At 41.5% G+C, this 23065-nt stretch overlaps 3 protein-coding genes across 5 annotated transcripts in view; 1 reads left to right on the top strand and 2 right to left on the bottom strand.

The window, feature by feature from the left end:
• LOC141754122 (uncharacterized) overlaps positions 1–7306 on the bottom strand; it is a 43370-nt gene extending 36064 nt beyond the window's left edge. The window contains exons 1-3 of one of the 3 annotated variants that reach the window (XM_074612990.1): positions 7075–7299; positions 5246–5437; positions 3364–3407 (exon numbers count right to left, since the gene is read on the bottom strand). In XM_074612990.1, the coding sequence (XP_074469091.1) occupies positions 3364–3407; positions 5246–5399 (198 nt within the window). In that variant the 5' untranslated portion in view covers positions 5400–5437; positions 7075–7299. Of the gene's footprint in view, positions 1–851; positions 3408–5245; positions 5438–7074 lie in introns of those variants that run through there. The other 2 variants (XM_074612988.1, XM_074612993.1) reach the window with 2 other exon arrangements.
• LOC141754148 (uncharacterized) overlaps positions 1–23065 on the top strand; it is a 122745-nt gene that overhangs the window by 79390 nt on the left and 20290 nt on the right. The gene's annotated exons all lie outside the window — the stretch shown is intronic.
• Positions 8026–21889, bottom strand: LOC141754922 (uncharacterized). Its single transcript, XM_074614353.1, has 6 exons — positions 21217–21889; positions 18275–20090; positions 17025–17054; positions 15060–15151; positions 11540–12442; positions 8026–10631 (listed from the first exon to the last, which is right to left on the bottom strand). Exons 1-6 carry the CDS (start codon positions 21500–21502, stop codon positions 9022–9024), a joined length of 4737 nt encoding a protein of 1578 aa, XP_074470454.1. The 5' UTR covers positions 21503–21889; the 3' UTR covers positions 8026–9021.

Genomic DNA, 23065 nt, shown 5'->3' with positions numbered 1-23065 from the left:
GCAGTTAACAGTTAGCTCACATGCTAACACAGACACACATGCTAACTGGGTTAGAACTGCCAAGACCCGGAAATACAAACACTACTTCCGCTAGACTCCTTTGGCCTTCACAATAAAAGAGTGGTTTAAAAGTCGATTTTACCCACTGTCCTTTAATAAGATCAGATTAGTGGTGATAAATAACTAAGTACATTTACTGTAGTATACTTCAGTAAATTTAGAGGTACTTGGAGGTACTACCTATTCAGAAAAATATGAACGGTAGTCAACGGAGAGATAAATATTTTTTTTATCCTGTTTGAATTGCTCCATGAATCACACAGATGATGTTTGTACATTTAAAAGATAATTTTTCATGTCCAGAAAGTCTCAGTTTGTTGTAAAACTGTTGAAGTATCAGACTGTGAAAATACATCATTAGAAAGACGACACATCCAAAACTTTACTAGTTAGCTTGCTTTCCTCACTTCAGCTTTTCTTCTTCTGCACTGATTGAACAGCCAATCAGAATGATTTCTCTCATCCTCGGGCTCCGCCGCCGATTAAACGTACTGAATGGGCTGAAAAACCTCCGACATGGTCACACTAGAGCTGACGGTGAGAGACACCCCGAAAAAACTAGACAGACGCTCACCAACGACCCCAAACTGTCCGACAGCTGACCGTCGGCTTGGTGTTTCAGGACCTTCAGATGTTCAGTATCAGTTACCACGGCGATCTACCCGGTAAGAAGTGAACCACCGTCATATGACTGAAAAACCAGAGTTAAACCTGAAGTTACCTACCGTAGTACAAGGCCCATGTCTTTTTCTGCATCTCATCCCTCAGTAATGTAAAAAAACACAGTGTAGATTTCATTCTTTATCCTAAAATACATAGATACATTATTTTGACATTACAGCTTAGTGTATTACATTACTGTGTAGTACATTACTAGTGGAGAGCTATTTAAATGGACAGGAAAACGTCTAACATAAAGTAAAAAAACTAATCTACTCAAAACCATGAAAAATGATATATAAGAGGCAAAACAGTGACACCTGGTGGGCAAAGGGAAAAGGTGCACAGGGTTGACTAAACAGCTCCTAAACATGCTAAATAACAGAATTAACATAAGAGAATGGACGCCAGAATCTCTGCAGCTCTACGTTGGTCACATGACACAGGGCGGCCTGCCATAATACAAATGGTGCTTAAAAAGTCAAATCAAAACATCTACAAAACATATATTTCAACATTCAAAATGACAAAAAACAGCTGGATAACGTGATATTATATGCAGTAAACAATATGCATTAAATGTTAAAGCATAAACGGTTCAATTTCCAAAGAAAACTACGAAGTAGCGCTGGTTCAGTAAAACTAAAATTCTTTGAATATGCAAGCTTTAAGGCTCCTTAGAAGAAAGCTTATAAAATCACGGACATTTCTATTTTAGAGAATACCAAATGAAAAAAAGACTGTCGCCTCACAGCTAGAGGGTCGCAGCTTCAAACCCAGCTTGGGTCCCTTCTGTGTGGAGTTTGCATGTTCTGCCTGTGTCAGCGTGGGTTTTCTCCGGGTTCTCCGGTTTCCTCCCACAGTCCAAAGACGTGCAGGTAATGTTCATTGTTGACTCTAAATGTCCCGTAGGTGTGAATGGTTGTCTGCCTCTATGTGTCAGCCCTGTGATAGTCTGGCGACCTATCCAGGGTGTACCCCGCCTTCACCCAATGTCAGCTGGGATCAGCTTCAGCCGCACTGTGACCCCGATTGGGATAAGCGGTTACAGATAATGGATGGATGGATCATATAATGACCATATAAATCCATACTGTTGCTCATATAAGATGTTGTTGTAGGTCACACACTGAGCAGTTGAATGGTTTCTCCTCTGTGGATTTTCATATGTTTCTTTAGAGATCCACTCTCTGCAAAAGATTTCATACAAACTGAGCAGCTGAAAGGTTTCTCTCCTGTATGAGTTCTCATGTGTCTCTGTACACTTCCACTCTGCGTGAAATATTTCTTACAAACTGAGCAACTGAAAGGTTTCTCTCCTGTGTGGATTTTCATGTGTTTCTGTAAACTACAACTCTCTGCAAAAGATTTCATACAAACAGAGCAGCTGAAAGGCTTCTCTCCTGTATGAGATCTCATGTGTCTCTTCAGATGTCCCTTGAAGCCAAATATTTTCCCACACTCTGAGCAGCTTAATGGATTCTCACAAGAATTACATCTCTCATCATTGACAGGGACTTCATTAATATTCAAAGAGTCTGGTCCTCCAGAGTACTCACCATCAGCTTCTGTTTTTATCTGTTCAGTTTGACTCTGATGAAGCTGTGAGGCCTGACGACCAACACATTTATGTGTTTTGAGGCTGTTGTACCATGTTTTGTCACAAACACTGCAGCTCAATCGTTCATTCTCTCCTGAATGGATGTTCATGTGAGAAACTAAGTAGTTCTTGCGCGAGAATTGTTTACCACAAACTATGCAACTAAATTCTCCTGTGTGAGTTCTCATATGTATCTTCAGATTTGCCTTGTTGCCAAATCTTTTCCCACACCCAGAGCAGGTGAATGGTGTCTCTCTTGTGTGGATTCCCATGTGAGTCTGTAAATTTCCACTCTGTGTGAAAGATTTCTTGCAAACTGAGCAGCTGAAAGGTTTCTCTCCTGTATGGATTCTCATGTGTCTCTGTAAATTTATTCTCTGCGTAAAATATTTCTTGCAAACTGAGCAGCTGAAAGGTTTCGCTCCTGTGTGGATTCTCATGTGTTTCTGTAAATATCCACTCTGTGTAAAATATTTCTTACAGACTGAGCAGCTGAAAGGTTCCTCTCCTGTATGAGATTGCATATGTCTCTTCAGATGGTGCTTGAAGCAAAACATTTTCCCACACACAGAGCAGCTAAATGGTTTCTCACCAGCACTACATCTGGAATCACTGACAGGAACTTCATCATTATTCAGAGAGTTTAAACCTGACTGAGGTTCTCTTGTCTCCTTCCAATCATCACTGTTATCAGTCTCAGGTTCAGAAGATTCTTCAGTCTCATCTTCAGTATCTGGATCTGAATGTCTATCTGGATCTGAGTTCCTGACTGGTTCTGGTCCTCCACAGTCCTCTCCATCAGCTTCTGTTTCCATCTGTTCAGTTTGTCTTTGATGAAGCTCTAAGGACTGAGGTTTTTCTTCATCATCTTCACTCTTCACAGCAACAGGAGTGAATGTGAACTTGATGATATCAGCCTCCTCCAGCCCTTGAAGCTGCTCTCCCTCCTGACTTGTCCAGTGATCCTCCTGTTCCTCTTTAATGTGTGGGGGCTCTGGGTCCTCCTGGTCCAGACTGGAGCTCCACTCCTGCTCAGGGGGAACCTCTTCTTTAACCACCAACAGCTGCAGGACGTCTGCAGAAAGCACTGAAATATAAATTGAGGAAAACCAGGAGTTGAAGCTTCAAATGGTGATATTACAATTGTATGATTTTTTTTGCATCATTGTCAGGAAGTAACTTCATTTATCATGATGTAGTAGTAGTAGCAGTAGTAGTAATAGTCATAATAGTATTATCAGTAGTAGTGGCAGTTCTATCAGTAGTAGAAGCAGAAGTAGTAGCAGTATTAGTATTAGTATCAGTATTAGTACCAGTAGTAGTATCAGTGCTAGTAATATTATTATTAGTAGTAGTATCACTCTTTTGGAGCCAGACCTGGGAGGGGAGCTTTGCAGGGAACAGCCCAAAAAATCTACATGGAGCTGCCACCCTGTGGGCCCAACACTTGCAGGGATAGGCATCGGGGTTGGGTACATTGTGAGCCGGGCAGCAGGCAAAGGCAGGGACCTAGGTCCTAGGTATACCGACCACTGGCATCGCTGACTGGCTCTTGGCACGTGGAACGTGACTTTCTGGCGGGGAAGGAACCGGAGCTGGTGCGGGAGGTGGAGCGGTATCAACTAGATATAGTTGGGCTCACCTCCACGCATAGCTCTGGTTCTGAAACCAAAATCCTGGAGAGGGGCCGTACTCCTTTTCCATTTACAGACATTTTTCAGACTTTACCAAACATTTTTCAGGCATTTTTCCTGATTTTTTTCAGATATTTTTGGAACTTTTGGACATTTTTCGTACATTTTCTGACTTTTTTTTCTCATACATTTTTGGAACTTTTGATGATATCTTTCGGGCTTGGTTTGCCCAGGGGTCTCAGGACAGGACAAGGAAAAGGCACAGCCGGGGTAAGGAGTGTGTCAAATAGACCATAAAGCAGGGGATGCTTTAGGGCGGGGCTACCTTCTGATTGACAGGTTGTTACCACGGCGTTGTCCAGTCTGTGAGTTGTCCGTGTTTTTGTCTTAGAGCTTTAACCCTTTCACAGTGTGTTTTCAGTTTATCAAAGTTAATTATAACATTTTGGTCACCCAAAAAATGTCTTATCCAGCGTTCAGTTGTACTGAGCTCCACCCTCTCATGTCATTTCTGGTTGCAAAAAAACAAGATGCGACGGCCAAAATGCTGAACTTGAGGCTTCAAAATCGTAGTCCACAAACCAATGGGTGACGTCACAGTGACTATGGGCAGAAATATGTGTCACTGGAAACTGAATTTGAATAATTTAGATTTGAATTTGAATTGAACCACTTGAATAACTGCATTAAATAAATGAATTTGAATAGCATAATTTTAAATTGAATTTATTAGTTTGTAACTGAATTCCAATAAACTTGAAACTGAACGTAATATTATGAAACTGTATTTGATCCTCACTCAGTTCTTAGTTTCTTCTTCTTCTTAGTAATTCAGTTTCATTTTACTGAGACACACATCCATTCGTCAAGGAAGAGCAATCGAGTGCAGATTCACAAAACTCCGGTCCATGTAGGCTACGTTATCATAGTTTGTTTATTGATTAAATCCTAAATCCAAAGTGGCAATATGACAGTTACAGTAGCTTGGAAAACAGCATTATGAGGCTGAATTTGATGAATTTACTGTTGATCAGACCACAAATGAGACAAGAATTAGCGAGCTGGAACAGCCTGCAGTCCCTCAACTTCACTCCCCGCCGCTGGAGACTACTTCGAAAGGAGACAGATCTTCAGTTAAGCTCTGTCTCCCCGCCGGATCAGCAAACTCTGTGTTGCTGCCATTACTGCGGTTCGATCCAGCGCTATGAGGAAATGTACTTAAGCCAAAAAATATTCTGATTTATAAAACCATTTCATTTTATAAATCCCAAATCAAGTAGTTGTGACTTACCGTCTTCTTGGGTCAGGTGTGTTTGTCGCGGCTCGGTCATGGGGCGGTAGTCAACAGCATAATCAGACAGGTGTGGTGGAGGTCTAACCTCCCTGGGAGGTCTCCGGCGTACAACTTGTGGATCGGCTCTGACATCGGTATCCTCAGGCTCCATTATCTTCAGTAATTACTGACTCCGGCTCCAAGGACCGCCTGTAACGGAGGGAAGGTTACCTCCTGGATATTCATTGGTCTGGCTGAGTAACACTTCAGATATTACTCCGGTTAGAGAGTATGGTGGAGGCCTACACACACAGCTAGTTACGACTGACATCATCTCACCGTCTATCTGTCTCTCTCTTGACCACAAACACCAACACTCGCTAACGTGAAGCTCACAACCTACGAACTGAGTTATTCCTTAAAGGAGTTTGTTATTTGTATAACACATTTTATTTAAAAAAACATCTTAAAAACACTACGACTGTCAAAGCTAAAATGAAAACGCGTTTACGCAAATTAGTTTTAACGCCACTAATTTCTTTAATGCATTAACACAACTTGTGATTTTTAGGTTGCAGCGGCTCAGTTTTAAAGCTAGAGTGAAGATACTGGTATCATATGACACTAGAAAACCTAATGAATACATTGGTACAAACCATGTCTGGTATGGCCGTTTTCAAAGGGGTCCCTTGACCTCTGACCTCAAGATATGTGAATGTGTGAGGGTTTTTGTCCAAAACAATGTGCGAAAAATGTCCAAAAGTTCCAAAAATGTCTGAAAAAAATGCCGGAAAATGTCAAGAAAATGTCCCAAAAAATTCTGAAAATAGCATCGGTCTCATCTTCAACTGCTTATCCGGGGTCGGGTTGCAGGGGAAACAAAAAGTTACAAAAATTGTCCAAAAATGTCCGAAAAAAAAGTTAAAAGAAATGTCCAAAAAAATTTCCAAAAGAAAGGTCCGATCCTGGTATCATATGAAGCTAGAAAACCTAATTAATCCATTTGGTACCAACCATGTCATACTAGTCCATGTCCATTTTCAAATGGGCTCGATTGATATTACTGCTGCATTAATGTGTATGTTGCATTTTAACTCCTTTATATCCTGTTAGCTAATTTAATCTACAGCAATGTTTGGACACACCTGGTTCTACCTGGGCAGGAAGGGGATGAAAACATGTAATCTGTCACTCAAGTACTCTACTTAAGTACAATTTAGAGATACTTTTTACATTTTCTGCTACTTTCTCTTTCTACTCAACATCTCAGAGGAAATATTGTACTTTTACTGCATTGCATTTATCTTATTAGCTTTAGTTACTTTACAGATGAAGATTATTAATAAAAAACATAATCAACTAATAACTGATGATGTATTATTATAGATTAAACTACTTTAGCTGCCAAAACATTAAAGTAATGAACCAATAATATAACATATAATGTAAGTAATATGGATTATTGTATGATTACTTTTAGTTTTGGTTCTTCATGTATATTTTGATAATAATACTTTTACTCCCAACAGAGTATTTTACACTGTTGTATTAGTGCTCTTACTGAAGTAAAAGGTCTGAGTACTTTCTTCCACCTCAGTTTGTCTCTGAGATGTGGTGCAGTATAAAGTAAAGTACAAGTACCTCGAATGTGTACTTGAGTACAGTAGTTGAGTAAATGTATTTATTCATTTTCACCAACAATATGAATCGCCTCCAAAAAGCTTCATAAACACAATAATCGAGTCAACACGCAGTAAAACTAGTTACTTGTTGTGTGGTTTAGCTAACGTTAGCTTAGCATCAACATTGTCAGTAAAGATGTTTCCAGCAGGAGAAAGAAAACCAACCTGCTTCTCTGCGCAGCTCCATGTCGGCCTTTACAACCACATCCAGCAGCTTTCGTTGATCCATGTCCTTTTCATATCCGGATATTGTTGATCTCCAAATGTCCAATCAGATGTTCAAGAGCCGCAGTTAACAGTTAGCTCACATGCTAACACAGACACACATGCTAACTGGGTTAGAACCGCCAAGACCCGGAAACACAAACACTACTTCCGCTAGACTCCTTTGGCCTTCACAATAAAAGAGTGGTTTAAAAGTCGATTTTACCCACTGTCCTTTAATAAGATCAGATCAGTGGTGATAAATAACTAAGTACATTTACTGTAGTATACTTGGAGGTACTACCTATTCAGAAAAATATGAACGGTAGTCAACGGAGAGAGATAATTATTTTATCCTGTTTGAATTGCTCCATGAATCACACAGGTGATGTTTGTACATTTAAAAGATAATTTTTCATGTCCAGAAAGTCTCAGTTTGTTGTAAAACTGTTGAAGTATCAGACTGTGAAAATACATCATTAGAAAGACGACACATCCAAAACGTTACTAGTTAGCTTGCTTTCCTCACTTCAGCTTTTCTTCTTCTGCACTGATTGAACAGCCAATCAGAATGATTTCTCTCATCCTCGGGCTCCGCCGCCGATTAAACGTACTGAATGGATTGAAAAACCTCCGACATGGTCACACTAGAGCTGACGGTGAGAGACACACCGAAAAAACTAGACAGACGCTCACCAACGACCCCAAACTGTCCGACAGCTGACCGTCGGTTTGGTGTCTCAGGACCTTCAGGTGTTCAGCATTAGTTACCACGGCGATCTACCCGGTAAGAAGTGAACCACCATCATATGACTGAAAAACCAGAGTTAAACCTGAAGTTACCTACCGTAGTACAAGGCCCATGTCTTTTTCTGCATCTCATCCCTCAGTAATGTAAAAAAAACAGCGTAGATTTCATTCTTTATCCTAAAATACATAGATACATTATTTTGACATTACAGTATGTACTAGCTTAGTGTATTACATTACTGTGCAGTACATTACTAGTGGAGAGCTATTTAAATGGACAGGAAAACGTCTAACATAAAGTAAAAAAACTAATCTACTCAAAACTATGAAAAATTATATATAAGAGGCAAAACAGTGACACCTGGTGGGCAAATTGAAAAGGTGCACAGGGTTGACTAAACAGACAACAAAAATTATAACATTTAACAAAGGAAAACACAAACCTGCAGTCAATATATAACCCATTAAATGCCGTAAGGTCTTTTTCTACACCTCTGCTCCTAAACATGCTAAATAACAGAATTAACATAAGAGAATGGACGCCAGAATCTCTGCAGCTCTACGTTGGTCACATGACACAGGGCGGCCTGCCATAATACAAATTGTTCCTAAAAAGTTAAATGAAAACATATATTTTAACAGTCAAAACGACACAAAACAGCTGGGTAACATGATATTATAAGCAGTAAACGATATGCATTAAATGTTACAACATAAACGGTTAAATTTCCAAAGAAAACTAAGAAGTAGCGCTGGTTCAGTAAAACTAAAATTCTTTCAAAATGGAAGCTTTAAGGCTCCTGAGAACAACAACTTCAACTGTTAGAGGTTTTAAGGTTAACAGGTGTGAATAAATACCAGCCTGACGTCAGTCAGTGATATAAAAATCCCACACATTTCTATGTCAGAGAATACCAAAAGAAAAAAAGACTTGATTTTTCCAGCAAGATTTACTCATCTTTCAGTTCAAAAAGCTGAAAAAACTAAATAAACTACAGTATGCAGATGTCTGGTAGTCATGTAACATGGTAGTTCTTGCTCATCTCGGGTTGGTTGGGATGCCTCCTCCGTCTCTGTATTGACAACTTCAATATCCTCATATGGTGTTACCTTGTGAGGCAGCTGGACTTGCAATATCACATGAGAAGAGTGTGTTGGTCACACACTGAGCAGTTCAATGGTTTCTCCTCTATGAATTCTCATATGTTTCTTTAAATATGTTCTCTCTGCAAAAGATCTCTTACAGACTGAGCAGCTGAAAGGTTTCTCTCCTGTGTGGGTTCTCATGTGTCTCTTCAGATTTCCATTGACACCGAATTGTTTCCCACAAACTGAACAGCTGAAGGGTTTCTCTCCTGTGTGGATTCTTATGTGTTTCTTCAGATTTTCCTTTTGGAAGAATCTTTTCCCGCAAAAACAGCAGCTAAATGGTTTCTCACCAGCATTACATCTCTCATCACTGACAGGAACTTCATCATTATTCAGAGAGTTTAAACCTGACTGAGGTTCTCTGGGCTCCTTCCAATCCTCACTATCATCAGTCTCAGGTTCAGAACAATCTCCAGTCTTGTCAACAGTATCTGGATCAGAGTTCCTGGCTGGTTCTGGTCCTCCACAGTCCTCTCCATCAGCTTCTGTTTTCATCTGTTCAGTTGAGCTGCTGGCTGGAGGCTCTGCCTCTCTGTTCTCCTCAGTTTCAGTTTGATGGAGCTGTGAGGGCTGACGACCAACACATTTATGGTATTTCAACTGATAATACCAAGCAAAACTTTGGTCACAAACGTTGCATCTGTAGATTTTGTGGACTTCCATGTGTTTTGTCAGATATCTTCTCCATGCAAATTCTTCACCACAAATTCGGCAACTAAACTGTGTTTGTCTCGTGTGGATCCTCATGTGTTGAACTAAAGCCTCGCTGTCGCTGAAACCTGTGTTACACACTGAACAGCGGAAAGGTTTCTCTCCGCTGTGACATGTCATATGAGAACTTAAGCTTTCATGCTTGGCAAATGTTTGACCACAAACTGAACAACCAAATGGTTTCTCTCCTGTGGGAGATTTCTTGTGTGTCAGCAGAGTGTGACCGTCTTCAGAGGAGCTGAATGGTTTCTTGTCAGTGTTACATCCTGTATCACTGACAGAGACTTCCTCAGTGTTCAGATGGTTTGGACCTGATTGAGGTTGCCTGATCTGTTTGCTAAAATCTCTGGCATCAACACAGTCATCAGTCTTGGGTTCAGTTTCAGCCTTGTCATCAGAGCAGCTGAATGGTTTATCACCAGTATTATATCCGTCATTTACAGAGACTTTTTTATTCCTCTGGTAAGTGAACCCTGGCTGATGCTTCCTGGTGTTTTTCCAAAACTCAATGTCAACACTGTCATCAGGTTCAGAAGACGAATCAGTCTTGTCATCAGTATCAGGTTCTGGATGTCTATCTGGATCAGAGTTCCTGGCTGGTTCTGGTCCTCCACAGTCCTCTCCATCAGCTTCTGTTTCCATCTGTTCAGTTTGTCTTTGATGAAGCTGTGAGGACTGAGGTTTCTCTTCATCATCATCTTCACTCTTCACAGAGACAGGAGAGAATGGGAACTTGATGATATCCGCCTCCTCCAGCCCTTGAAGCTGCTCTCCCTCCTGACTGATCCAGAGCTCCTCCTGTTCCTCTTTAATGTGTGGGGGCTCTGGGTCCTCTTGGTCCAGACTGGAACTCCACTCCTGCCGCTCAGGTGGAACCTCTTCTTGACTCATCAACAGCTGCTGGAAATCTACAGGGGACAGTGAAATACAGACACATTACTACTATAAAAAGTGTGGATGGGGAGGGAGTGAATACAACAACGTGTGATGTGCAAACAAGAAGAGGGTCAAAACACTGCTGTTTGGTATAAAGTAACATACAAACAATGTAGAGTATGATACTGTGTAATAGAGATAGCCCAGTGAGCATTTTTTCCCTCGAAGAGACGTTTAAAAAAACGAATATGTTCACCGATGCAAAGACGTTTAAATTCTGTTCAGTGAAAAAAAACTTTCCCTTTTGAATGTTTTTTCAACAGAAAAAAGCACTCTGGGAATGAACAAAACAGGATCGCATCTTGCGCAAGATATATGTGTGGACCAGTGATGCGCGGATCGGCTCTGACGTCATCCGAATCTGCTTGTACGCATAAATCATCCACTCACCATGCGAGTCCCAAACCCTTATGGACATTTCGCCCCCCTCTACCAGTCCCTGTAGGCTAAGTTGCTTTTTAATTATGTTTTGTATCAACAGATGAGTATTATTGTGTGACTTAATTTAGTACGGATTCGCCAAAGTCACAAAATAACAAACCAACTAAACGACTGAGGCAGCGGTAGACCAGCAGCCCCCATGTTCTGCGAGGTAAAATGACTGTTTTAGTCAATTGAGTCTGGTGGCTATGGCAAGAGCACAGATGGATAAAACGACTTTAGTTCCCCGTCAGAAGGGCTGTCTGTTAAGGTAAAGCAATGAAAATATTCTAAATACAGCGAACACTTAAAGTGATATTGATTTTTTTGGGTGAGTCTTTCTTTTAGGTGTCTAAATTACGTTTTGGTCGTATGTGGTCTGGGTGCAGAAAAAGCTGAATCAAGGTTGGATCAGAGGTTAAATATCACATTAATATTATATTATTTGAATTCCCTTTACCTCCAAGCCAAGAGAATCTTTGGTCACAAACGCTGCAGCTTTTCTCTCCTGTAGTTTTAATGTGTCCCTTCAGATTTCCACTTTCACTGAAAGCTTTACCACAAGCTGAACAGCTGAATGGTTTCTCTACTGTGTGAGTTCTCTTGTGTCTCCTTAAATCTCCACTCTGTGAGAAAGATTCCTTACAAACTGAGCAGCTGAAAGATTTTTCTACTGTATGAGTTCTCATGTGTTTCTTCAGATCTCCACTTTTAATGAAAGCTTTGCCACAAGCTGAGCAGCTGAATGGTTTCTCTACTGTGTGAGTTCTCTTGTGTTCCTGTAAATCTCGGCTCCCTGTAAAAGCTTTCTTACAAACTGAGCACCTGAATGATTTCTCTCCTGTGTGGATTCTCATGTGTTTCCCTAAACTTCCTCTCTGTGTAAAAGATTTCTTACAAACTGAGCAACTGAAAGGTTTCTCTCCTGTATGAGTTCTCATGTGTTCCCTCAGAGTTCCCTTTGTGCCAAATCTTTTACCACACTCAGAGCAGCTGAATCTACATCTCAAATCACTGACAGGGACTTTATCTGTTTGTAAATGTCTATCTGGATCTGAGTTCTTGGCTGGTTCTGGTCCTCCACAGTCCTCTCCATCAGCTTCTGTTTCCATCTGTTCAGTTTGTCTTTGATGAAACTGTGAGGACTGTGGTTCCTCTTCATCATCTTCACTCTTCACAGAGACAGGAGTGAATGGGAACTTGGTGATATCAGCCTCCTCCAGCCCTTGAAGCTGCTCTCCCTCCTGACTGGTCCAGAGTTTCTCCTGCTCCTCTTTAATGTATGGGGGCTCTTGGTCCTCCTGGTCCAGACTGGAGCTCCACTCCTCCTGCTCTTCTTTTACAACCAACAGCTGCTGGACGTCTGCAGGAAACACAGAAACACACATTGAGGAAAACCAGGAGTTTATGTTAATTCAAGCATGAAATGGTGATATTAGATTTTGATATTTTTTTTGCATCATTGCCAGGAAGTTCAGTAGTTCAATATCGCTAGCAGTAGCAGCAGCAGTAGTAGTAGTAGTAGTAGTAGTAGTAGTAGTAGTAGTAGTAGTAGTAGTAGTAGTAGTAGTAGTAGTAGAAGTAGTAGCAGCAGTACTAGTAGTAGTAGTAGTAGAAGTAGCAGTAGCACAGATGCAACCACCTAGTATTTCCCCTCCAAGCCGGCTGCCACCCACTGCCAGCCGGCTGGCATTCCCCCCCCTTTGTTTCCTGACATGGTGTGTCTAGATTCCACTATAAACACGCCCCTTTCATTCAATTGCAGGGTGTCATCATGAGATGGCGCTTCCTTCACAAGAATACATAAACCAACAGAAGTACACTGAAGTATCATGTTTTTTATTTCTTTAGGTCATGGCTTGCACAGTTTGTTTCTCAGACTAAAAGTCTGTATTTTCATATGCGATTTTTTAATCCGTCATCCGATAAAAAACGTTACGCTCAGAGACCCTGCACACTGAGTCCGATGCGTTTTATTATTCTATTTGTTGCGACAAAACTGAATTAATTATGTGGATGCGATGGACAGCGCTAGTACCAAACGGGGCTAATGAATGAATGACATTAGCAAGAAGCTATCGTTTGCTGCCTGGAACTCAATCACTGCTGTCTGATGTTTATACATCCTTTGTTTTGTGATCCTCTCTAATTACAAGCTGTTCTGCAATTTTTTGGATTGATTTTGGATGATGACAGTTGCATGGTAGGTGGCTCTGATTGGTCAAACAACCCTCTTTTGCCTTTTGATGAATGAAACAAACAAAAAAACGCAGAAAATCCAACCTGTTCAGAAAACTTTAATGGCAGACGAAGGTTTTGGAGTCAGTGTGTCAACGTGACGACACAATGTTAGGTCGTATTTATTTTTAAACGTGCAACAATTTCTGAAAAAAAATACAGACTTGGTTTGCAAAGACCTTTACAGGAGTAGCTGGAACTTCAATAATGTTTGCCGCCCCTCAGTTGTCAATAGTTATTATTCACTGATTTTTAACATCATGAACCCTGATTTTCACTGGTGTTCATGCTACTTTATACTTCTACCCCACAACATCTCAGAGGCAATATTGTACTTTTTACTCCACTACATATTACAATACATATCACATATTAGGCCTGCACGATATGAGGAAAATCTGCGTTGTGCAATAAAGTTGTTAAATGTTTCGATGACGATATGACTTGCGATAAATAAACAAATATTGAAATGTGCATATTAGCTATACTTGTGTTGTCTTTAAATTCAGAACAGGATTAGAATTGAATATTTTAAATATAATTTGGCTAAATCTTGTTTCTAGAAGCAGCAACAGTAATGTTTACAACAGCAACGATTAATAGATTAGTTGTCAACTATCAAATTGATCGCAAACTATTTTGATAATCAATTGTTTTTTTAAGAAAAAAAGTCTAAATTCTTTGATTGCAGCTTCTTTAATGTGAATATTTTCTGGAGAAAATAAATAACTTTGTACTTCACTACATTTATTTGAAAACTTGGTTACTTTGCAGATTATTAATGCAAAATATAATCAAATACTAAATGATGATGTATTATTATAAAATATTACATGGCTTTGTTGAATACTCAATTTTGATTGGTCAATCTACAGTTTGTTATTTCTTTATGTATAACAGACCGGTTGCTACGTATAGCATACCGTTGCTACATATAACAGACCGTTGCTACGTATAACAGATCATTGCTACGTATAGAAGACCGGTTGCTACGTATAGCAGACCGGTTGCTACGTACAGCAGACCGTTGCTACGTACAGCAGACCGTTGCTACGTATAATAGACCGTTGCTACGTACAGCAGACCGTTGCTACGTACAGCAGACCGTTGCTACGTACAGCAGACCGTTGCTACGTACAGCAGACCGTTGCTACGTATAATAGACTGTTGCTAGGTATTATAGACCGTTGCTACGTAAAGCAGACCGTTGCTACGTACAGCAGACCGTTGCTATGTATTGATTTCGTCAGTAAGGATAATAAGCGGGATAATGTATAACTAGCGGGTCATTGTTGTGATATAAACTCCTTCAGGTCGTTGGGGTTTATTTCACAACATAAACTACTTTACCAGCTGCAACATCAAAGTGATGAACCAGTAATATAATTTATAATATTCTGCATAATGAAATATGGAGTCCTAAATACTTTAGTAATTTGTGCGCACGAGAGAGTCAGGGCCTGAAAGTAAAAGGAAATAAAGTACCTCGATTGTGTACTTGAGTTCAGTAGTTGAGTAAATGTATTTATTTATTAAATCATCAGTAATATGATGATCGCTTCCAAAAAGACTCATAAACACAATAATCGAGAGTCAACATGTAGTAAAACTAGTTAGCTGCTAGCCTGTTAGCAGCTAACAGCTAGCAGGCTAGCAGCTAGCTGTGTGTGTGGTTTAGCTAACGTTAGCTTAGCATCAACATTGTCAGTAAAGATGTTTCCAGCAGGAGAAAGAAAACCAACCTGCTTCTCTCCGCAGCTCCATGTCGGCCTTTAAAACCACATCCAGCAGCTTTCGTTGATCCATCTCCTTTTCATATCCGGATATTGTTGATCTCCAAATGTCCAATCAGATGTTCAAGAGCCGCAGTTAACAGTTAGCTCACATGCTAACACAGACACACATGCTAACTGGGTTCAGCCAGAAAGACCCGGAAACACAAACTCTACTTCCGCTAGACTCCTCTGGCCTTCACAATAAAAGAGCGGTTTAAAAGCCGACTTTACCAACTGTCCTTTAATAAGATCAGATCAGGGGCAATAAGTAGCTAAGTACATTTACTAAACTACTGTACTCAAGTACAATTAACTTGTACTTTAATTTCATGAAGACCTGAACTAGATCTAAACATAATGGAATTAAAGAGAGAATGGGAAGTAAAGAAGTAAATATTATAGTTACTTAGAAGTGTATACAGATGGGTCCAAAGATGAAAAGGATAAAGTAGGTATGTATATATATATATCCTCAAGGAATGTTAGTATAAAGAGATGAAGTCCCGCCCCTTCCTGTGAACACCATGGGACCTTATTTCAGAAAAAATATGAACGGTAGTCAACAGGGAGAGATAAATATTTATTTGATCCTGTTTGAATTGCTCCATGAATCACACAGATGATGTTTGTAAATTTAAAAGATAATTTATCAAGTCCAGAGAGTCTCAGTTTGTAGTAAAACTGTTGAAGTATGAGACTGTGAAGATACGTCATTAGAAAGACGACAAAGCCTAAAGTGTGGTAGTGACGTCACTTTCTCTGAAGCTACGATGTCTGTGTGTTTCCTACTGGGATGAGATGTTTCGGGGCTCTGGGTCCTCCTGGTCCAGACTGGAGCTCCACTCCTGCTGCTTTTGTTCACCAACAATCATTTTTCGTTCATCTGAAGGTCAGACTGAAACACAGACAGCTGTTAAAGGAAACTTCTGTTAACTGAGCTTGATATCACTTCTTTATGTTAAAGCTGCTCTGTGGAATTTTCATCCATTAGTAGTGACTAACATTAGTAGGAATGTTCGTGTGAGAGGGTTACAGTGCTGGAAAGTAACTCAGTACATGTACTTTGTACAGGTACTTGTACTTTATTTGAGTATTTCCATTTTTATCTTACTTTATAATACATTTATCTGACAGCTTTAGTTACTTTGCAGATTCAGATTATTAATACCAAATCTAGTATATGTTGATGTATTATTATAGATAAAACTACCCAGCAGGTCATTAAAATGAGCTCCATCTTTACCAGCTGCAGCATTAAAGTGAGCACATTAGTGCATCAATAATTATAATAAAATAATATAATATATATTTTTTCTGCATAATGGGAACTTTTACTTCTTTAAACATATTTTGATGTTAATACTTTTACTTCAATTATATTTACTGTTTTTCAACCCTACTCAATGTTATTGACTTTGAATCTTGCTAGCATAACGTTAGCTTTCTGGCTCGTAGCTGAGCCAAAGGGTTCTATGAGCTGAGCGGACTAGAAGTCGTATCTAAGGTCCATCCTATTTACTGGAACAACGTTCCCATTGCATAGGAACCTTATGGGATGGTAATGATTGTTCCAGGTATTAGCAAACCCTCAGGTTTTATCAGGGAAACAGGGTTATGGCTTGTGAAAAACTTTTGATTTTGGTTGCAAAATGCATGAAAATATAAATTAACAGTCTTAATATTTTTGTCTTTGGCAAGTGACCATGGTATAAGCGGAACAATGCCCTTCATCCCGCATTATCCCCTTAAATAATCCATAAGCTTGTTCTGTATATTAATTATTAAAAAATTACAAGGAATAAATACAAATTAAATGTTATAATGAAGTGATATTTTTCACCAGTTGTCCACATTAGGTCTGATAATCCTTTATTATATGTTGATAGAGTGTTACAGCAGCAGAAGGACCTGCAGTATCTCTCTTTCACACACCGCGGGTGAAGCAGCCGGTCACTGAAGGAGCTGTTTAACACCACACGGGGCGACAATGTGCCTTTTGTAGTCCAGCTTCGGAACATTGTAGTTTCACTACAGCAGACCACCGTCACTAACATCCGCCGCTGTCACATCATATCTATACTGTAGAGCCTAGTGAAGTGCCTATGGTGAAGTGCAGTTGGATTCTCTTAACAATGCGGTTGAGTCACGGACAGTTGATATCGACCCATCCTTTAGCCACAGGTTAGAGGCATGTCCAGATTTGTATCGACCCAAGTTGATAAACAAGTCTTCAGTGAAATGATTTCATCAAAAATGAAGTAAATCCACTGGGTCTTGACATCCTCCAACAATGGAAGTAAATGTAGTTTTTTTGTGTGGTGTGTTGCAGCCAACAACAGTGCACGTATGTTGGGCTCCCTACGGCATTTGGTTGATGGGGATAAAAATCACAATGGCGGACAGCGAGGTGGTTTCAGCAGCTACTCCGTGGGCGGGGTCACCTGGCTCGAGTTAGTTCTATTGTTCCAACCAGAAACCTACAGTATATATGGCATACTATATTGTTTCACGTCAAAAGAGACACAAAGTCTGATGAGGTTTTCTGATAGATGGAGCAGGAGAAAGAGAGAGAAGATGGTCTTTTCTGATATGTTAAGCGTCTGTAGAAACACAACGGGGACACATATATATGTTTAAAAGACATGAAAAAGTGAATTTTGCATAATACGTGACCTTTAATAGTAGTAGTATTTAGAAGACAACTGTCTTTCTGGTCCTTTGTGAACTTTGTTGTGTCACTAACAGGAAGTCAACGGTTTCATATTTCTACCAACATCTCATCTAAATCTAAAAACTGGACAGCTGAAAGGCTTTTTTTTCCTGTGACAGGTCATGTGACACACTAACTTTTGCCTCTTGTACCACAAAGTGTGCAGCAAAATGGTTCTTTTACTGTGTGAATTATCATGTGCACCTTCAGATTTGTGTTGTTGGCAAATCTTTTCCAACATTGACAGAAGATATATTTCATACTTCATCATTACTCAGAGTTTAAACATGACTGAGGTTCTCTGGTCTCCTTCCAATCATCACTGGCATCAGTCTCAGGTGCAGAAGAGTCTCCAGTCCTGTCATCAGTATCTAGATACTGATGTCTATCTGGATTGGAGATCCTGGCTGGTTCTCCACAGTCCTCTCCATCAGCTTCTGTTTCCATCTGTTCAGTTTGACTCTGATGACGCTATGAAGACTGAAGAGCAATACAATGATGGTGTTTGAGGCTGGAGTACCAGGGGAATCTTCTGTCACAAATGCTGCAGCTGTATCGTTTGTCTCCTGTGTGGATGCTTATGTGTTGTCTCAGACTTCCTGCTTGTGTGAAACTTTTACCACACACTGAGCAATTAAAAGGTTTCTCTCCTGTATGAATCATCATGTGTCTCTTCAGATGTGCCTTGCGCAAAAAGCTTTTAGCACAAACTGAGCAAGTGAATGGTTTCTCTCCTGTGTGGATTCTCATGTGTGTCCGTAAAGTTTCTCTCCGTGCAAAAGAGTTCTTACAAACTGAGCAGCTGAAAGGTTTCTCTCCTTTATGAGATCTCATGTGTCTCTTCAGAGTTCCACTGAGGCCAAATCTTTTACCACACTCAGAGCAGCTAAATGGTTTCTCGCCAGCACTACATCTGGAATCAACAACAGGAATTTCATCATTTTTCAAGGAGTTTAAACCTGACTGAGGTTCTCTGGTCTCCTTCCAATCATCCGTGTGTTCAGTCTCAGGTTCAGAAGAGTCTCCAGTCTTGCCATCAGTATCTGGTTCTGGATGTCTATCGGGATCTGAGTTCCTGGCTGGTTCTGGTCCTCCACACTCCTCTCCATCAGCTTCTGTTTCCATCTGTTCAGTTTGTCTTTGATGAAGCTTTGAGGACTGAGGTTTCTCTTCGTCATGTTCACTCTTCACAGGGACAGGAGTGAATGTGAACTTGGTGGTATCAGCCTCCTCCAGCCCTTGAAGCTGCTCTCCCTCCTGACTGGTCCAGAGTTCCTCCTGTTCCTCTTTAATGTGTGGGGGCTCTGGGTCCTCCTGGTCCACACTGGAGCTACACACCTGCTGCTCAGGGGGAACCTCTTCTTGACTCACCAACAGCTGCTGGACAGTATCTGGTTCTGGATGTCTATCTGGATCTGAGTTCCTGGCTGGTTCTGGTCCTCCACAGTCCTCTCTATCAGCTTCTGTTTTCATGTGTTCAGTTGAGCTGCTGGCTGGAGGCTCTGCCTCTCTGTTCTCCTCAGTTTGAGTTTGGTGAGGCTGTGAGGACTGATGACCAACACATTTATGCATTTTGACCTGATAACGCCAGGCAAATCTTCTGTTACAAACACTGCAGCTGAATCTTTTCTCTCCTGTGTGGACCGGCATGTGTTGTGTCAAATGTCCCTTTCTTGAAAATCTTTTACCACAAACTGTGCAACTAAATGGTTTCTCCCCTGTATGAATTCTCATGTGTTCCTTCAAATGTGTTTTGGTTCCAAATCTTTTATCACACTCAGAGCAGCCAAATGGTTTCTCACCACATCCGCATCTAAAATCACTGACAGGAACTTCATCATTATTCAGAGAGTTTAAACCTGACTGAGGTTCTCTGGTCTCCTCCCATTCATCACTGTTATCAGTCTCAGGTTCAGAAGAGTCTCCAGTTTTGTCAACAGTATCTGGTTCTGGATGTCTATCTGGATCTGAGTTCCTGGCTGGTTCTGGTCCTCCACAGTCCTCTCCATCAGCTTCTGTTTCCATCTGTTCAGTTTGTCTTTGATGAAGCTGTGAGGACTGAGGTTTCTCTTCATCATCTTCGCTCTTCACATGGACAGAAGTGAATGTGAACTTGGTGATATCAGCCTCCTCCAGCCCTTGAAGCTGCTCTCCCTCCTGACTGGTCCAGAGTTCCTTCTGTTCCTCTTTAATGTGTGGGGGCTGTGGGTCCTCCTGGTCCAGACTGGAGCTCCACCTCTGCTGCTCAAGGAGAGCCTCTTCTTTAACCAGCAACAGCTGCTGGACGTCTGCAGGAAAAAGGAAACACACACAGAGACTTTAAGTGAAACTGTGATATCGTTATGGTGGTTGTGGTAGAGCTTAACATGTTAAGCCAAGTTGTTTTATTTCTTTCATTCTGTTCCATTATAGATGAGGCTGGAAACAAGTTACGAGTATGAATGTAATGAGACAGACAGGACAAGTTAAATATTAGGGTTTGGTACCTTTCACATTTGAACCAATACATGTGCCCAACAGTAATTTTTTTCGGTAGTTTCACTCTGCAATTTTTTCTGCCACCGGGCAGAAAAGTTCAGGCTCGCTACCTAACACTGGCAGCCAAAAACAACCATCTATGATCCATCGTCCGTTTGATAATCTAAACAAAAGGACATGTTTTCTTGCGGTGGCCTTTCTAAAATGAGCAGTGGTGCAGGGCTCCGGACTAACGTTTTACTTTGGCTGCACTCCTGCTCCTAACTTTTTCATTTAGGTGCACCTAAAATTTCATGGCATTTCCTTTTTTTTGGTCAGTTTCCAAACACAATGGAAATCACTTAACATGTTATGTAAAAGAATGTTAATGAGAATAAAGGTGCAGATAAATGTTTGTTTTTTTAGTCAGATGAGGCCATCTCTGCGGATCAGAAGGGTGCTGGAAGAAGGAGGTCCAAAAGTCACTAATGCTGTGTGTTTGAGATGTGAAGAACGAGAAATTACACGTGTGATTGCACAAATCCACAATAAATCCTCCTCTCTGGGTTTTGGTTCTGAGATGGGACTGTAGGAACAGCCCAGGCTTGTTTTGTGCATCAAGTTGAACAACAACTATCTAACATTTCCTCTGACAGTGTGGTAAAAGCTGAGTCCTCTATCAGCAGACAGTGGAGGGCAGCTTTGTTTTGACCTCCTTGTGGGCGTTCCCATAGGGATGTGACGTCACCTGACAACTATGCATAGCAACAGTTCGCCTCGTTAGCTACCGGAGAGCTTCCAGAGATGTGACGTCATGACATTAACTACCTGTGCTGGTCGGTACCTGTCTATGAAAAGCGGAAGAATCAGTCGACATTACGCCGTTAACCCGGTTATCCTGGGCCGGTCCGGAGCTAACTAGCGTCCTCATGTCTCCGTGGTGTCCTCGGGACTGACCTGCTCTGGTCAGCTTGACTTGGGGCTTCAGCACGGCATCGAGCAGCCTCCTCTGGCGGCAGATCTCCCGCTCTGACCGCTCAGCTCTGTCTTCGTACTCCGCCACGGTTTCCTCAAACAGACCGACAATCTCCTCCGCAGCCGCCGTTAGCCGCTCGGTGAGCAGCGCTCTCAGCGCCGGGATTTCAGCCGCTTCTTCTCCTTTTCCCACCCGCAGCAGAACGTCTTCAGCGGCGGCGCCGATCCGCTCATGTACCGACACCCGCAGCAGCTGCACGGCGCACATTCTGCTCCTTTTCTGCGGACAAAGAGAGCCAGCGGGGCCGTAAACACACCAGACACCAAACACGGAGTTCCGCGTCGACGACAGTTCGCTGCGACGAGAGCGAAGCGGCGGAAGCGAACAGCGAACCCAGCTGGACCGGAGGGCGAACAACAACAACAACAACAACAAGTACTTTGATACTGAAGTACAAGTAGTAGTAGGAGGGAAAATAACAACAAGTACTCTGATACTGAAGAACAATTAGTAGGAGGGAGAACAACAAATTGATTGTTATGGATCTATAGTGCAACATGTGTTTGTCCATGCTACGCTGTTCAGACTCAGACTCCAACACAAACTACACGGAAGCACCAAAACCACAAAGTTCTATCTAGTGAAGCCCATCTATTAAACAGTGTTGGCCGCGGTCGGAGGACGCGGGGGAGACCGTAGCTTTGGTCTCCAGGACCGGATTCTCTGCTCCTCTGCCTGCTTTCCTTCACTCACACACCGCACTCGTTCTCGCTCTTTCACTCCACCTCTACACGTGCATGCGCGCACACTTCACACTGCAGAATAATTAGTTTAGCTCTGAGAATATCTAGTGAATGTACAGTGGACGTTTGTGTAGAAATAACTGCTGCAGCTCCTCCAGACCAACAGAGGTTTCCCGTGTCTTGTGAAATGACAGGGCTCCGCAGAGAGAAACGTTATCGTCTCCGACCAAAACTCTGGTGTCTACCCTGTTCCCTCCGGCCGCGGTCGGGAGGCTGAGGCAGGAAAAGCCAACACTAGGATCAGCAGTGATTCATGGAGAGACCTTCGTCTGGTCAGCTAACATTACTGCCAAGCAGGTGAAATATAGAGTGATATTGTGGTTTTAGCTGACGTGTGTCGCCTCACTGTTTTGAGCGATGCTCGTTCATGTCTATGTAGAGCGAGCACAAGCGCGAGCAACAGGACGCTGACTTTCGTTGACTTAACGGCCACAGGTGTCGCTGTTAACAAGCAGTTCTGATTCTTACACACAGTCACAAGCACATAGAGAAGATGACTTAACCTGTTTCTTTTTTAAGTAAAGCACAAATATCACAGTTATTGTCTTTCTTTTTAGAGAAGAAACAGATCCGACCAACAGGTTTCAGTAACAACAGCTTCAAGTGGTAGTAAGTTTCTAAAAAGCATAAGGACACAGGATCATCAGAGACCACATCCGGGGGCTGGTTTCAAAATAAAACTTAAAACTGATGACTGACATTCGTTCATCCAAACACAACGTTTTGTCAGATTTAGCAAATATGTCCTCCTGTCAGTGTTCTTACATGTAAACCGCCCTGTAGCTCTGTAAACACAACAGGACAATAGACCTCCTGTATGCTAATGTGAGGGATGTTTACAGAGGCCCACCCCCCCCCCTTCCTGATCATAATCCTTCTTCAGCCCCAGTACAACCACAACCACGAGCTCTTTCAGGAAACATTTACACCTCTGTATATACTGTATATACTTAGTGCGTCTCATTATTAGCCTACTACATCTGATATTTGGGCAGGCAGTGATGATACCCAGCCACCAGATGGGGTT

This window comes from Sebastes fasciatus, chromosome 17, assembly GCF_043250625.1.
Source record: "Sebastes fasciatus isolate fSebFas1 chromosome 17, fSebFas1.pri, whole genome shotgun sequence".
NCBI classification, from domain to species: Eukaryota; Metazoa; Chordata; class Actinopteri; order Perciformes; family Sebastidae; genus Sebastes; species Sebastes fasciatus.
The sequence above is the reverse complement of the archived record's forward strand: the minus strand, read 5'-3'. Positions and strand labels throughout refer to the sequence as shown.

Excerpts from the sequence above, each read along its gene's own strand:
- LOC141754922 (XM_074614353.1), bottom strand. The coding sequence starts at position 21,502 with ATGTGCGCCGTGCAGCTGCTGCGGGTGTCGGTACATGAGCGGATCGGC. Across the intron at positions 17,055-18,274 it reads ATTGCTCTTCAGTCTTCATA|CTCCTTCAGTGACCGGCTGC; the intron begins GCGTCATCAGAG and ends GGTGTTAAACAG. Across the intron at positions 10,632-11,539 it reads AAGATTCTCTTGGCTTGGAG|ATTTCCAGCAGCTGTTGATG; the intron begins GTAAAGGGAATT and ends TGTCCCCTGTAG.